Source organism: Leopardus geoffroyi, chromosome A3 (assembly GCF_018350155.1).
Source record: "Leopardus geoffroyi isolate Oge1 chromosome A3, O.geoffroyi_Oge1_pat1.0, whole genome shotgun sequence".
Lineage (NCBI taxonomy): Eukaryota > Metazoa > Chordata > Mammalia > Carnivora > Felidae > Leopardus > Leopardus geoffroyi.
The window spans coordinates 26,340,209-26,355,785 of NC_059336.1; the positions used below are offsets into that span (position 1 = coordinate 26,340,209).

Consider the following 15,577-nt stretch of genomic DNA (forward strand, 5'->3'; position numbering starts at 1 on the left):
TAGCTTCACCCCCTTGTTTGCAGGGGCTTTTTTCTTTATTGTAAAACATAATCTAAAACTTGTCATTTTAATAATTTTTAAGTGTACATTCAGTGGCATTAATGATATTCACACCACTCAGCCACCCTCACCACTGTGTGTTTCCAAAACGTTTTCACCACCCCAAACAGAAACCACGTGCCCATGAAGCAATAACTCCCATTCTCAACCCCCAGTCTCCAATAACCTGTGTTCAACTCTCTGTCTCAGTGACCAGGCCTGCTCTCGATAGTCCAGCTAAGTGGAATCCTAGCGTATTTGTCCTTGTGTGGCTGGCTTCTTTTACTCAGCATAGTGTCTCCAAGGTCGAAGGGACCTTCCTGGCCTGGGCCCTGGCTCCCGCATTCCTCCACCGAGGCCCCAGCACCCGCTTGCCCCTGAGCCCGTCTCTCCGGCACGATGGTGGTGGTGGCAGTGGTGGAGGGCAAGCTTTGGCAAGTCCACAAGTGGCTCTTGCTTCTCCTCCTTCTCCTCACACTGCTCAAATCCCAGCCCATGAACAGAACTGAGCACCAGGGGGGGCTTTGGGCCAAAGGCCTGGAGTCCTGGAGGCAGGAAGAGGAGGCCGGAGAACAGGTAACCAAGACTATGCCCCAGGCGGAGGGTGAAGCTGGGTCAAGTGACTAAATGACCAAAGGAGGCCCCGCTTTGTGTGAAAGGTCCCAGCAGGTGACTCCAGGGTTTTGAAACGGGTCATAGCAGGGGGCATCTGCAGAGAAAGCTGGAATGGGAAAAGGGGCAACGGGCTGGGCTCCCTTTCAGTCCTGCTCCCCGTCTTCCTTGACTTATTGCTGTGCCATTTTAGTCTGTCCCTTATGACGCCCACGGTGGGGCCTCAGACGCAGAACACAGTGGCTGGGCACCGTCCACTGCAGCAGCCTCTGCAGAAGGCAGCTTAGCTGGAGATTTTAAGAGTTCTGGAACAGTCCTACCCTTCGGCCCCCAAATTCCATTTTTTGAAAAACAATTAGAAATACAGACCAATATTCATGAATAAAGATGTTCCCTGTAGTACTGTTTATAATAGCCTCCAATAGGAAACAACCTGAATGGCCAATCATAAGCAAATGACTTGAGCAAGTTATGATAAAATAGTACACAGCCATAAAAACACCGTTTGCAAAGCAAAACAAGATTTTTGATGGTGGGGGAAATGACCGTGACAATGTTAAGTGGGAAAAAATGTTTTTAAGCAAACTATAATTTTCTGTATGCATTTTAATATCAAGTGCGTAAAGAAGAGAAGTCACAGAGAAAAAATAAACAGAAGCATATGTCAAGCTGCTCAGTGCAATTATTGGTTTTGGGTGGTTTTTTTGGTTTTTGTTTTTTTTTGGCCTTTACATTTTTCCACATTTTGCAAATGCTTTACAAAAAGAACATGCGTGACTTTGATCTTCAGGACAAGAAAGCAATAAATGGGGGGAACATAGCTCCTCTCCGTGTGATTAAGGAAGAACCAGAATTTGGGAGGGGGTAGTGGAGACCTGGCCCAGACCTGTGAGCCATATGGTACCTGACAGTGCTTTTGGGGGACGCTGTCGGGGTGGGAGATGGGGTCAGGTGGTGGTGGCAGGTGTGCACCAGGAAGCTGGCGTAGACCAGAGCTGGAAACGAAAATGCCTTTGAGGGCCTGGCAAGTGTCATAATCAAGTGAAAATGCGCATAGGAACCGGTAGGGACTGTGGCAAAATGGAGAGTTCACACGCTGGCTAAAGTGGCTGCTGCAAGGCTGCCCTGGTAGGTGGCCAGGTGGGAGCATGGGCGCTGTATGACCAGACCTTCCAGCTTCCAAGGAAGCCAGATAGTCCCGATTTTTAGCATGTGAACGCTTGCTAAACACCGGCACCTAACTGAACAATATTTTCAGGGCCTCGCAGTCCACATCCACAGGCCAGATGTGGTAGGTGAGCCGCCAGCTTGTGAGCTCTGGCGTGTTCCTTCCTCCTCCTTAGGCTCTGTGTGGGTGACAGGGTGTGATGCCTGCCAGGGGGCCCCTGGCCCAGACTGAAAGTGGCTTCCTTTTGTTCTTCCTGCCAGAAAACGAACCTCCCTCTCCTCTGGTCTCCGGGATTATCGATTACAACATGCCCCTTACCTCCACGTACCTGAAGCAGATGAAGTTGCGAGTGATGAACTCCCAGGAACAGGTAAGGCGCATGTCTCTCCTCTCCTCGTCCCGCCTGGAAGCGTCCCAACCTGTCTGGGTGCGGTTGGTCCTTTCCAGGATGTGGGGACCACAGCAGGTGTAAACACACTGGGAATCGAAGGGGACCGTACGTGGTTATCTGGTCCTTGCAGTCCAGGCTGAGGAGTGTGGGGGTGGAAAGAATGTGTTCTTAGTTAGGGATCTGCTGGGCAGACAGCCCTGCCAGGTCTTCAGTGAAACTCAGGAAGCTCATGCTTCACAGAACTTTCCCCAAGGGCAGGGGTGAAGGAGGGGGTGTGCATGAGCTGTAGACCTTGGCTCTTAGGTTGTTCTCTCTCTGCTTTTCGCCCTTTGTCTGCTGTGTCACTTACCTCCTTTCCCCAGGGAGGCATGAGAGAGAAAGAGAGAGAGAGAGAGGTGCCCTGGCTGCTCACCTGTGGCCTCTCCCTCTGGGGGCCCAGAGAGGCCAGAGGCCTTGGAGGGTGGCCCGGGTGAGATAAGGCCCTGGGCCCCCCTGGCTGTCCAAGACTCCCCAGCTGTGGATTGCCAAGTGTTGTCAGGCACCATGGAAACTGGCTCTGAAAAGAAAACCACTCTTGCCAGCTTCCCCACACAGTCTACCTTCTAGCCCTTTGCAAAGCAAGTAGCATGACTGTCCTTCAAGGAAGGACTAGGTGAATGCCACTCCCTCCCTCCACCACTGCCTAAAATCAGAGTAATAATTTCTCACACAGCTTCACATCTTCTCATCTGTTGTGACGTATGAACCTACTAGACCTTTGAGGCCTCCCTAGGGGAATGGGTTCTTCCTCCCCACCCCCACCGAGAGTCTGACTTCCGGCCCTGGGTGCATGCTGTCCCGCGTACTGCTGGTCTCCTTGACAACCTGAGTGTGTGTACGCAGAGTGGGTGATGGCTCCACAGCCAGCTCCAAGGTGATGTAGCAGGATGTTTAGGTTGCATCTGGGGCTGTGGCACCCACTGGAGGATTTGAGCTGGCCTGCTTGAGCATGACCCATTCTGCCCTCCCCCAAGGAGGAGGGATGTCCTCCCAGCCCCGTGCCGTGCCCGGCCCATAAAGGTTGAACAAAATAAGCCTTGTTCTGGATGCTAGGGCTGTTTTGTGTCTCTGTGCCTCCCGCATCTTCTCGCCTGACATAGTCTCCTCTATGATGGTTACATCCCTAAGAAGCTTCACGTACTCAAAAATAATGTCAGTGGGGGAAAGGATGTGGGGGTTTCTAACTCACAACGGTAAAATTGTTTCTGTTCAGGAATGCCAATAATATGGCAGTGTTTTTGTTAATAGTTACAGAATCTAAACACCACCATGCAGGTTCAGTGCGAGACCTCTGACTACGTTGAAGAGTAATTTCCTTTCCCATAACCATCCACGCAGTCATAAGCACCTGGCTTCTCTCACCTTCTTTTCACCATTCCCATCCGTCACCATGAAGTGCAGAGCCACTCAGACAGCTGGCGGTACAGCCTCATGCCTCTTTCTTTCCCACAGAACGATGCTAGATTCAGATCGCCACCAGGACCAGTAGTGGTCAGGGTAGCCCCATTATTGGATGCTGTGCTATTTTCCTTCGTGATACGAATTCTTGCTATCTGTGGGGAATTACAACTATCGGCCAGGTGCATTTGCAAGGATTTAATCCTTCAGCAAATACTTATGGAGACCTGCCCCGTGAGCTCATCTAGGGATGTGCAAGTCTTCGGAGCTACCATTACTAGCCCTTCTTATGATTTGGGGGAAACAGACACTAATGAAAAAGAATCACACACAAGGGCCCAGCTCAGAGGAGGTAACAATAAATAATTGGAGGGAAAGATGAATCGGTTATCACAGGGCAGCTATGACAAGTGCCACACGGGAGGACACACAGTCCATGAGTACTCTCAGATGGGCATGAGGGGTGGACCAAGGCAGGGCTTTGCTTCAGAAAGGGGTGCTTGAGCTGAGGTGGAGGTCCGAAGGGAAGAGCTCCAGGCTAAGGAAACTGTTTGTGCTGAGGCCCTGTGGCTTGAGGGAGGACAGTGCCTCTGAGAACCTGAGAGGCTGATGTGGCCGGTGCAAGGAGTGTAAGGTATTCTATTCCTCAAGAAAGAGGCGGAAGACACAAGTGTTGGGCAAAGAAGCACTTGGGTATCTGTGAATGAACCAAAGTTCATGAAACAAGATGGATAAAATACCCTGGTGAGGTTTGGGCCACTCACAAAGGAAAGGCAGGTTGTGGGAAGGTGTTTCTCTCCAGGGTGCTCTGAGAGTCCAGCTGGGACTGAAATTGACGGCAAGTGTCTCAGAGTCGACTCTGCCTTCCTCGCCTCCGTTCCTAGTTTCCCAGGTGGGGGCCCTGGGACAGTATCTGCTCTTCTCCTGTCCCCTGTGCTGCAAGAGATCAAAGGTGTCGACCTTCCTTGCATACACCGGGCAGGAGAAGCAGCGTCCCTCCTCAAGCCTAGGGCTTGGCATCTGCTGGGCTCCAGCACTCCCCGCATAGCGGTGAGCTCGCAAGGCCTCACTCTCTCAAGCCATCCCTGTTCTATGGCTGGGCACATGGTGAAACCAGAAATCGCGTTGCTCATCAGATTATTTATCTGTAGGAGCAAGGAAGGGCCAAGGACCCAGAAGTCTTTGATTCTTCGGTTTGAGTTGGAACTAAAAATACGTTTATTGGAATTGGTAGCTTGTTCCCCGGGGGGGAGTGGGAGTCGGGCTCCCCTCGGGGCCAGTGAATGGCGTGCCGTGCGAACACGCAGCCAGGGGCCTGCCTCTGCCTCTGTCATGTCTCGTGTGCCGCCGCCGAGGCTCTGAAAGCGGCTTCATTCCCTGAAGCCTCCTCTGGCCCTGAAATGCTGACAGAGGGCCTAAGTGTTTGCAGGTCACTCCTGCAGGCCCTATGGAAAATAAACCTAATTCTAATGTAACAGGAGCTGGATAAGTGATAATTTATTAATGCCAAACAAAACCCTCCATCTAAAAACTCCGGGTAAGAAAAATCCCAATAATTCATTTTTTCCAGCATTCGATATCCAGGAGACAAACAGTAAGGCAGGTAGAACATGTTGCCCTCACTTTGCTTCTAGCAGACAATGAACAGGTGGTGGGATTTACTTGCAAACTGGACAGAATCATGTTACTTGTCCAATTGTGTCAAATTAATATGCCGGGAAATAGGCCCTTCTCCACAGAGGATATTAGGTAATATGAAAATCTAATAACAATATTCACACAAAGGAAAAAGATTCTTCTTGAGGTCTGATTCAATGCAGCAAATATTAATGTTGTGCTCAACATGCAAGACATTTGGGGATCAGACACCAGCCTTCCAGGACCTCCATCCTAAGACACAGAGCCTGGGAGCTATCATCGCAGGGGCCACATTGAGCTGAAAATAGGGGACTGTAGTCTGATAAAATCTTTTTTCCCCCTTGCTTGGGAAAACTCTAATAAAGACATAAAACTGAAATCACATTTTGTTGTACTGATGAGGAAAACGTTTTCTTATGGGGGCAGGGTAGGAGGATTTCATAAGTTGCGGACTGTCTCTCGGAGAATGCTCTGTAGCATTCTGTCATAAGATGAGGTCTCAGGGAGACGTGCCACACTCACAGGACAAGTGCCATCCACAACGGCTGGCCTGGCACATCCCCCTTTAGGGCTGTGTGCAAGATGCACCGAAGAGGAGTGCTAGGGTCTCCTCTTTATGTGGCCACTGGTTTCATACCTCTTTTTTTTTTATTTATTTTTAACGTTTATTTATTTTTGAGACGGAGAGAGACAGAGAATGAACGGGGGAGGGGCAGAGAGAGAGGGAGACACAGAATCGGAAGCAGGCTCCAGGCTCCGAGCCATCAGCCCAGAGCCCGACGTGGGGCTCGAACTCACACACCGCGAGATCGTGACCTGAGTTGAAGTCGGACGCTTAACCGACTGAGCCACCCAGGCACCCCCCTCTTTTTTTTTTTTTTTTAAGAAATGTTTTTTAATGTTTATTTATTTTTGAGAGAGAGAGCACAAAGAGGGGAGGGACAAAGGGCAGAGGGCAGAGGATCCAAAGTGGGCTCTGTGCTGACAGCAGAGATTCTAACGTAGGGCTCGAATTCACGAACCGTTAGATCATGACCTAAGCAGAAGTCAGACGCTTAACCGACTAAGCCACCCAGGTGTCCCCGTACTTCTTTTAATTACACAGGTAGCACCTGACCTCAGTAGTCAAAAGCAAAAGCGTGGTGATAAAAATCACCACCATCCCACCACTCAAGTCACTGAGTATTTTGGGGTCCAACCTTCCAGACTGTTGAACAGAAAGGGAATTATCCCGCACAAACACCGTGCTTTGCTTTTCTTCTTTCAAAAAAAAATTTTTTTTAATGTTTACCTATTTTTGAGAGAGAGAGAGAAACAGAGTGCAAGTGGGGGAGGGGCAGAGAGAGAGGGAGACACAGAATCTGAAGCAGGCTCCAGGCTCTGAGTTGTCAGCACAGAGCTGATGGTGGGGGCTTGAACCCACAAATCGCAAGATCATGACCTGAGCTGAAGTCAGACACTCGACCAACTGAGCCACCCAGGAGCAGGGTGGGTGGGTGCTTTACTTTTCTGATGCTGATTTTCCAAGTTAGCAGAGTCTCTTTACCCTCTTGGCCAAGATATTTCCCACCTACCAAATAAACTGGTTATATAATTTTCCTGCCATTCCCTCGCTCCTTTACCCATCCATCCACTCATCCTTCCACCCATCCACCCATCCACCCATTCACCCACTCATCCATCCACTCACCCATCCATCCACCCACCCACCCACCCATCCATCCATCCTTCTATCCATTGCACACTGTAGCCAGACATGGTTGTAGGCGCTAAGGGAACAGTGGTGAACAGAGGCGAGTCTATGCCCTGCTGGCTCTCAGAGTTCAGTGATAGAGATAAGGAAAACCCAAATCAACACTGGGGTTTTAGAGGAGGGACGGAGGAGGGACAAGGAAGTGAGCCAGGTGGATGCCATTGTAGGCACTGGGTTATTAATTTAGGCACTTGTTCTGTGTCCAGCACTTCACACTTTACCCTTTGCCCTCACAGCCCTGCAGGGTCCCATCATTCTCATTTTGCAGATTCCATAGCTCAGGCTCAGAAAGGTTCTGCACTTGCTCGAGGTCACACAGCCACTGACATGAATGAAACTCAGATCTCTTCCATCCCTGAAGCTGTGCACCTGCCAGAGCCCCAAGCCCTGCTTCTCTCCACACTTACTGGATGAGGATGTGCTCATTAGAATCTGAAGCAGGTGTGTCGCCCATGGGGTTGGAGGGGGGAAAATGTCCTCGGCAGAGATTCTGGCAGAGCACGTCAGGGGTCTTTTGTTTGGCCTGGGAACTGGGATCTGCTTTAAATACATGATGCTTGGGGCGCCTGGGTGGCTCAGTCGGTTGGGCGGCCGACTTCGGCTCAGGTCATGATCTCGCGGTCCGTGAGTTCGAGCCCCGCGTCGGGCTCTGTGCTGACAGCTCAGATCCTGGAGCCTGTTTCAGATTCCGTGTCTCCCTCTCTCTGACCCTCCCCCGTTCATGCTCTGTCTCTCTCTGTCTCAAAAATAAATAAACGTTAAAAAATTTTTTTGAAAAACAAATAAACACATGATGCTTAAGGAACTATCACAAGAGGAATTTGGCAGGGGGCTGGGGTTGGGAGGAAGGTTACCCCTACCTCGTGTATGCTCAGTTATCTGCAGGGGTACGTGTATAATTTGGTATGCACATTACGGGTGATGTTATCCTGATCTTTTCTTAGATCCCAGTGTTTGACCCAAGACCCTGTTGTAGAAATCACGTCCCGATCTGGAAGGAGGGAGACAGATTGTATTCTTTCTTCTGACACATACTTCCATTTTATAGAAGTGGAGGCTGAGACCCCTGGACTATTTGTTGTTGGTGGTGGTGGTGGTGGTTTCTGTTCTTGCTCTGTCCGGAGTGGGAAGGCTGTCAGACCTTCTCCAGTTCCTGGAGCTGTTCTAATGTCCTACTAATGGTTTTAATCATTCTCCCAGCAGCCTGTGTAGTGGTGCTGCTCCATTGTTTAAGCCCCAGTGATGGAAGCTCTTACTTGTCTCCGTTAACCTCTGCCTCCCTTTCTACGGCCTTTCTCCCGGCCCACAGTTTTCCTTGGGTCCCAGAGGGTGTGGGAGGACCCTGAAGGCCCCAGCAAACATGTGGGGCCTGGAAGGTCCACAGCCCCCTGAGTCTCCAGAGCTTGGGCCCTCATGCTTCTTGCCGCCGGCCTGTTGGAGCAGCACTGTTCTTAGCCAGGACGCCAGCCCCCCACGTATGCAAACACCCTAGAGGCAGGTTGACGGCACCAATTCCACCACCTACCAGCTATGTGACTTTGGGAAAATTGCTTCACTCTCTGTGCTTTATTACTCGAGAGTAGTAATAATACACCTAGCTCATAGAGTTATTCCAAGAGGTAAATGATGCGAGGCAAGATCAGTGCTTAGCACAGCGCCTGGCACGTTAAAACTATGGAGTGACCTCTCCTGCTGTTAATGCACCTCCTGTTTAATAGACACAGTGGATGACCTTGTGCAAGAGACCAGGGCCGTAAAGTTGAATAAGAAGTATAGTTGTTCTCAAGGAACTCTTCTTAACAGACGGGACAACAGCCATGGAACTGTGACCCAGACAGAAAACAGAGGCCAGAAGGGGCCAGGAATCTGCCAGGTGGTTCAGGGGACATTCGCTTATTTTAAAATGAGATTCAGGCCTCTCATTGTAGCCCACCTGGCAAAGAGGGCCCGGGTGAGGGAAGCTGAGAGTCAACAGCTCTAGGAGACGCTGAGCTGGTGAAGGCCACAGCCAGTTTGGGGAAAGTAGGAGAAAGGAGACAGATGAGGAGGAGGAGGCTCAGAGCATGGGTGTTTCTTGGCAGTGAGGCCACAGGAGAGCCCTTTCCTCAGCCAGCACTGGGGAGCGAGGCACGGATGGGGGCAGGAAGTGAGCACAATCCAAGTGTGGAACTTTCTCAGGTCCCAACCTCCCTAAGTGCAGGAGAAAACAAGCCCACTCCAAAAAGTTCTCCACATTCACTTTGTTTTTTAATTGTGATAAAATATTTGTAATTTAAAGTCTGCCATTTTGACCATTTTTTAAAGTTTATTTTTTTATTTTTTTATTAATCCCTGCACCCAGTGTGGGGCTCTAACTCACAACCTTGGCCAATATCAAGAGTTGCATGCTCTTTGGACTGAGCCAGGCAGGCGCTCTGCCATTTTAACCATTGTTTTTAAATTTTTAAAAATTTATTTATTTTAACAGAGAGAGAGAGAGAGAGAGTATGTGTGTGTGGGACTGGGGCAGGGACAGAGAGAGAGGGAAGAGAGAGAATCCCAAGCAGGCTCTGCACTGTCAGCACAGAGCCCAATGCCAGGTTTGAACTCACAAACCATAAGATCATGACCTGGGCTGAAATCAAGGGTCAGATGCTCAACCGACTGACCCACCCAGGCAGCCCTAACCATTTTTTTAAGCTTATTTATTTATTTTGAGAAAGAGAGAGAGTGGGGGGAGGGGCAGTGAGACAGGAGAGAGAGAATCCCAAGCAGGCTCCTCACTGCCAGCACAGGGCCCGATGAGAGGCCTGAACTCGAGAACCACAAGATCATTACCTGAGCCAAAATCAAGAGTCAGACGCTTAACCAACTAAGTCACCCAGGTACCCCCACTTTAACCATTCTTAAATGCACAGTTCAGTGGCATTAAGTACATTCACAATGTTATGTGAACAGCACCACTATCTCCAAAAGTTTTTCATCACCCTGAACAGAAGGTCTATAACCATTAAGCAATAACTCCCCGTTCTCCCTTCCTCCAGCCCCTGGTAACCACCTAGGTTTTACTTTTTGTCTCTATAAATATGACCACCTAGGGACCTCATATAAGTGGAATCACATAATTAATATTTGTCCTTCTGTGTCTGGCTGACTTCACTTAGTGTAATGTGTGTCCAAGGTCCACTCATGTTGTTGCATGTGTCAGAACTTCATTCCTTTTTATGGCTGACTAATATTCCATTACTTACCAAACCATATTTTATGTATCCCTTCACCCACTGATGAACGTTTGGGCTGTGTCCACTTTTTGGCTAACCACATTCACTTTTTAATCTGTTGGACCAGGTTGCAGGACAAGGAAGAATTAAATCAGGGCTCTGTTCCTTCTCTCCCTGAGTCCTTAACCCTCTTTGTGGCTTCCTTTTCTCATGAACACTCTCAACCTCAGAAGGACCCCAAGAAATGGGGGGACCCAAAGAAGAAGTGAGAGCCTGTTGCTTAACTTAAACAGTGCCTGACTCATAGGGCTCTTACCTGTGGAGAACCCATGAGCACTGACTCTGATCCAGATTTAAGAGCTTGGTAACAATCATGATCTCTGGGGCACCTGGCTGGCTAAAAGCATGCAACTCTCGATCTTGCAGTCATGAGTTCAAGCCCCACATTGGGTGTAGAGATTACTTTAAAAAAATAACAATAATGATCAAATAATCTCTTCCTTCCCCCTTCTCAGGCTGTCTTGCAGCCCAGGCAAGATGTGAACTCAGGGGGAAAATAACAGAAAAAAATCATTTCCATGTCCCCTGCTGTGGCTCAGTGTATGTAACCTTTGGTGGTCTCTTAAGAAAGCAGAGGTTCTGAAGTATTTCTTTAAAATTAAACAGTAATCTCCATGGAACAGAACTAGAATTTAGAACTTTTCAATCCCTAGAGAAAATAAAAGAAATAAAGAAAACTTGACCAATGCAGCAAGAGTAATTAAATGAGGGAATAAAAGAAGAAACAACTAAAAAGAGATATAATAAGTAGAAAACATAAATAAGCTAGTAGGAACAAGACCAAATGCCAGTAAATCACAGTAAATGTAAATGGGTTAAATTCCACTGCAGAGAATTTGGAAAAAAAAAAAAAAAAAAAAAAAGAGGCTCAGATAAGGTTTGTTTGTTTTTTTTAATGGCAAACAAAAGACTTTTTTTTTTTTTAATTTTTTTTTCAACATTTATTTATTTTTGGGACAGAGAGAGACAGAGCATGAACGGGGGAGGGGCAGAGAGAGAGGGAGACACAGAATCGGAAACAGGCTCCAGGCTCTGAGCCGTCAGCCCAGAGCCTGACGCGGGGCTCGAACTCCCGGACCGGGAGATCGTGACCTGGCTGAAGTCGGACGCTTAACCGACCGCGCCACCCAGGCGCCCCCAAAAGACATTTTTTTAATGACACAAAAACTAAGATGAAATCAAGAGAAAGAGAAGGCAGTGTTGCTCCTGTCAAACAAGCAAATGTTTAAGGCAAAAAAAAGCATTAAATAGGGTAAAGTGAGATATTTCATGTTGATCAAAGGCAGTTTCCCAGTAAGATTTCAGAGCCTCTTGACCTTGGAAGTCTGCCCTTGGGGGAGGTTGAGGAGGTGGTTGGTCCTGTGGAACATAAGTAGCGCCTTTAGGCTTCACCATGAGAGGCAGCATCCTTCTTCTGTGTCCCCATCATCATTCTCTTCACCTTTTGTCATTTGTGGTACTGTCTTGCTGTAGCCACTTCTCTAGACCAGTATCTTCAAACTTTGAGCATCTCTGTTTGCTCTCTGGAAATGTGCATGTAACAGAATGTGGCGTGGACCCTGAAGAACTTGTAAGAATGTGGATCTGCTCCTTGGCTACCTGGATTTTAGTCCTTCTCCTCCTCTCCCGACTGGGCTCATCCACCAAGGCATACTGGACTGCTTTCTCAGTTCCCAGCCTCCTCCTTTCCTCCCAAGTCCTGGCCTTCCTGGCTTCCTTCTCTTGCTTCATCTCTTGCTTCCCGCCTCTCAGACACCCTTAACAAGCCTCTGGGATCAGCCCACCTATGACTTGTTATGTGCTTGAACTGAAGGGGTGCAGCTTGACTCCATGAGAGTCCAAAAAGGACCTGAAATGGCCCTGGCTCCATTTTCAAGATCTGAGAAGCTATAGCCCAAACTTTTTCCTGTCTCAGTAGATCCCTGGCACTGTGGAAGGTTTGTGCTGCGACAAGAAAAACAAAAAGCAACTGAAATATTGACCTTGACCAAGGCTGCTGTTTGGATTTTTCCAGGCAAAGAATGATCCTTAGAGCATTTCTGCTGTGAGATGATGTGCAGGTGGGGTAGTTGTCCTCAGATTCTGCCCTGTGCCCCTCAGACCCTCCCCCATAATTCCAGGGTGGTTCAGTTTCAGAAACAGCATCTCAGGTGGCCCTTTATCTTTTTTTGTTTTTGTTTATTTGTATTCATTTTTATTTTTATCAAAAGAATATATATTTTAAAAATCAGATAGAAAAACAGGAGACCCTGCCCTGGCCTTCCCACTTTAATTTCTTCTTTTCAGAGACAGCCTCTTTTCTTAGTTATCTTTTAGCTCTCTCTTCTGGTTTTACCTTTTATTTCTAAATAACATATGCTTGTGCTGCTCGTTCTTGGTTTTTTAATTTGGGCTGTTTGGATTGATGTTGTTCAATTTCTTGCTGTATAAGATAGATATTTATACTATTATACCCTTTCATAAATACATATATTATTTCCCCTTCCTGCATCCCTCAATATTCTCCATACCTCTCTATTTGGATAAATCACTTCATTATCTATATTATTATGACTGTGCATAGATTATTCATAGCTAAGCCTATGAGCATACTGTGATTACATTTTCTTTCTTTTGATTCCCCAGAGTTAGCCATTGCCTCTTTTTTCCAACCTTCACCTTCTATCTTTTGATCTTGCTTACGATGTGTGTGTTTTGTCATTTTTATTTTTGTCTTTATGTGCTCAAATTTATCTTTTTTTCTTTAATGGCTTCTGCGTTTGACTCTTTAAAAAGCTAAGTAACTCCATTTCCATGTTCTCCTTTAGTACTTTCATGTTTTCATTTTTTTAATAGACTGCTTTTTAGAAAAGTTTTAGGTTTGGGGCGCCTGGGTGGCGCAGTCGGTTAAGCGTCCGACTTCAGCCAGGTCACGATCTCGCGGTCTGTGAGTTCGAGCCCCGCGTCAGGCTCTGGGCTGATGCCTCAGAGCCTGGAGCCTGTTTCTGATTCTGTGTCTCCCTCTCTCTCTGCCCCTCCCCCGTTCATGCTCTGTCTCTCTCTGTCCCAAAAATAAATAAACGTTGAAAAAAAAAATTTAAAAAAAAAAAAAAAGAATAAAAAAAAAAAAAAGAAAAGTTTTAGGTTTACAGAAAAATTGAGAAGATGGTATAGAATTCCCACATTACACCCCACCCCCCCAACACACACGCACACCCAGTTTCCCATACTATTAACATCTTACGTGGTTACAATACATTTGTCACAACTAATGAACCAATACTGACACATTATTGTTAACTAAAGTCCATAGTTTATTTAGATTTCCTTAGTTTTTACCTAATTTCCTTTTTTCAGTTCCATAATCCTATTGGGGATACCACTTTACATTTAGTTGTTGTGTCTCCTGAAGCTCTTCTTGGCTATGACAGTTCCTCAGCTTTTACTTGTTTTTGATGACCTTGACAGTTTTGACCTACTGGTCAGGTATTGTGTAGAATTCTGGAGTTTGTCTGATATTTTTCTCCATATAAAGCTGAGCTTATGGGCTATTAAGAGGAAGACCACAGACATAGAGTGTGATTTTTACCACATTATAGCAGGGGTACATACTGTCAACATGACTCATGACCACTGCTGTTGGCCTTGGTCACACCTGCTGAGATAATGTTTGTCAGGTTTCAAAACTGTAAAGCTGCACTTTTCCCCCCTCTCCAGGAAGGAAGTCACTATGTACAGCCCATACCTAAGGAGTGGGGGTTATAATTTCCTTACTTGAGGGTGAGGTATCTACATATATCATTTGGAATTCTTTGACATGGGACACTTGTCCCTTCTACCTCATTTATAAATTTATTTAATCGTTCAGTAATTTATATGGCTATTTATTTTATACTTTGGGTTATAATCCAATACTACTTTATTTATCTTGATGCTGAAACTGTTCCAACTTTAGTCACTGGGAGCTCCTTCAGTTGGCTCCTGTGCTCTTCTGACAAACCCTGATGGAGGCGTCTTGGGGTTTGTTCTTCGTAGGGTTTCATTTACTTTCTGGCACTATGAGATGCTCCAGGCCCATCTTGTATATTTCCTGCCCCAATCCTAGATCGGCCATATCTCAAAGGGGCTCTGGTTCCTTTTATTGAAGAATTGTATTAAAAACCATGATCTGGGTGCTAGGTGTGCTTATTGCTACTGGAGTTTCCTTCCTTTTAGACCATCTAAGCAGAAGGAGCAAAAAATAAGCACGTTTTTATTTTTCAATTAATCTTTGATCCATTTGGAGCTTATCCGGGTATATTCTGAGACACAGATCCTGTTTTACCCTTCTGTGGAAGCATCACTTATTAAAGAATCTATTTTCTCCCCATTGATTTGAGACGCCACCTTTATAATTTACTAAATTTCCATCTGAAACAGAATCTACTTCTATTCAGCCCATTGGACTCTTTGTCTATTTAATATCTGGTAGGAATGGTTCCCTTCCTGTTGCCCATCTTTTCCAAGTTATCTTGGCTTGAAAAGAAAGTTATTTGAAAAAAAAATGTTTAATGCCTGAAAATTTTTGTATCCCATTCTTGGTGGGGGAAAGATAACAGAGGCACTGGGTTTTGGTGTTTTTTTGTGTTTTTTTTTTTTTTTAACATTTACTCATTTTTGAGAGATAGAGCATGAGCGGAGGAGGGGCAGAGAGAGAGGGAGACACAGACTCCAAAGCAGGCTCCTGGCTCTGAGCTGTCAGCACAGAGCCCGATGTGGGGCTCGAACTCAGAAGCCATGAAATCATGACCTGAGATGAAGTCGGACACGTAACCGACTGAGTCACCCAGATGCCCAAGGCACTATTGATCTAACCAAGTAAATATTAAGTCAAGACACTTTTACTGCAGGCCTTTCTGTTCACCAAAAAACAGGGGTGGACTATGAGCCAGGAGCATCATGACCCCAGCGTTATCTGGGGGCTATAAACATGGACAGCCCAGCATTCCCATCCTCCTAAGGATGGTGTCAAGCAAAAAAGGGCATTTCTAAATTTGAGAGGGATGGTTTTCTTGGCAACCTCTCTTTGAGAGGACAAATAAGGGAGTGAAGAGCCCACTCCCAAACGTTATTTTATTTTATTTTATTTTATTTTATTTTATTTTATTTTAAGTAGGCTCTATGCCTGATGTGAACTCACAACCCCCAGATCAAGAGTTGCATACTGTACTGACTGAGCCAGCCAGGTACCCCTAAACATCTTTGTTATAGGGCATTGTTTTAGAGATTAATACATACTATTGAGGATACTCAGGTACTTT

General features: G+C 46.7%; 1 protein-coding gene across 3 annotated transcripts in view; it reads left to right on the forward strand.

The window, feature by feature from the left end:
* NOL4L (nucleolar protein 4 like) overlaps positions 1–15,577 on the forward strand; it is a 127,910-nt gene that overhangs the window by 62,322 nt on the left and 50,011 nt on the right. For all 3 annotated transcript variants that reach the window (XM_045444914.1, XM_045444916.1, XM_045444915.1), the window contains exon 4: positions 2,080–2,189. In XM_045444914.1, the coding sequence (XP_045300870.1) occupies positions 2,080–2,189 (110 nt within the window). The remainder of the gene's footprint in view (positions 1–2,079; positions 2,190–15,577) is intronic.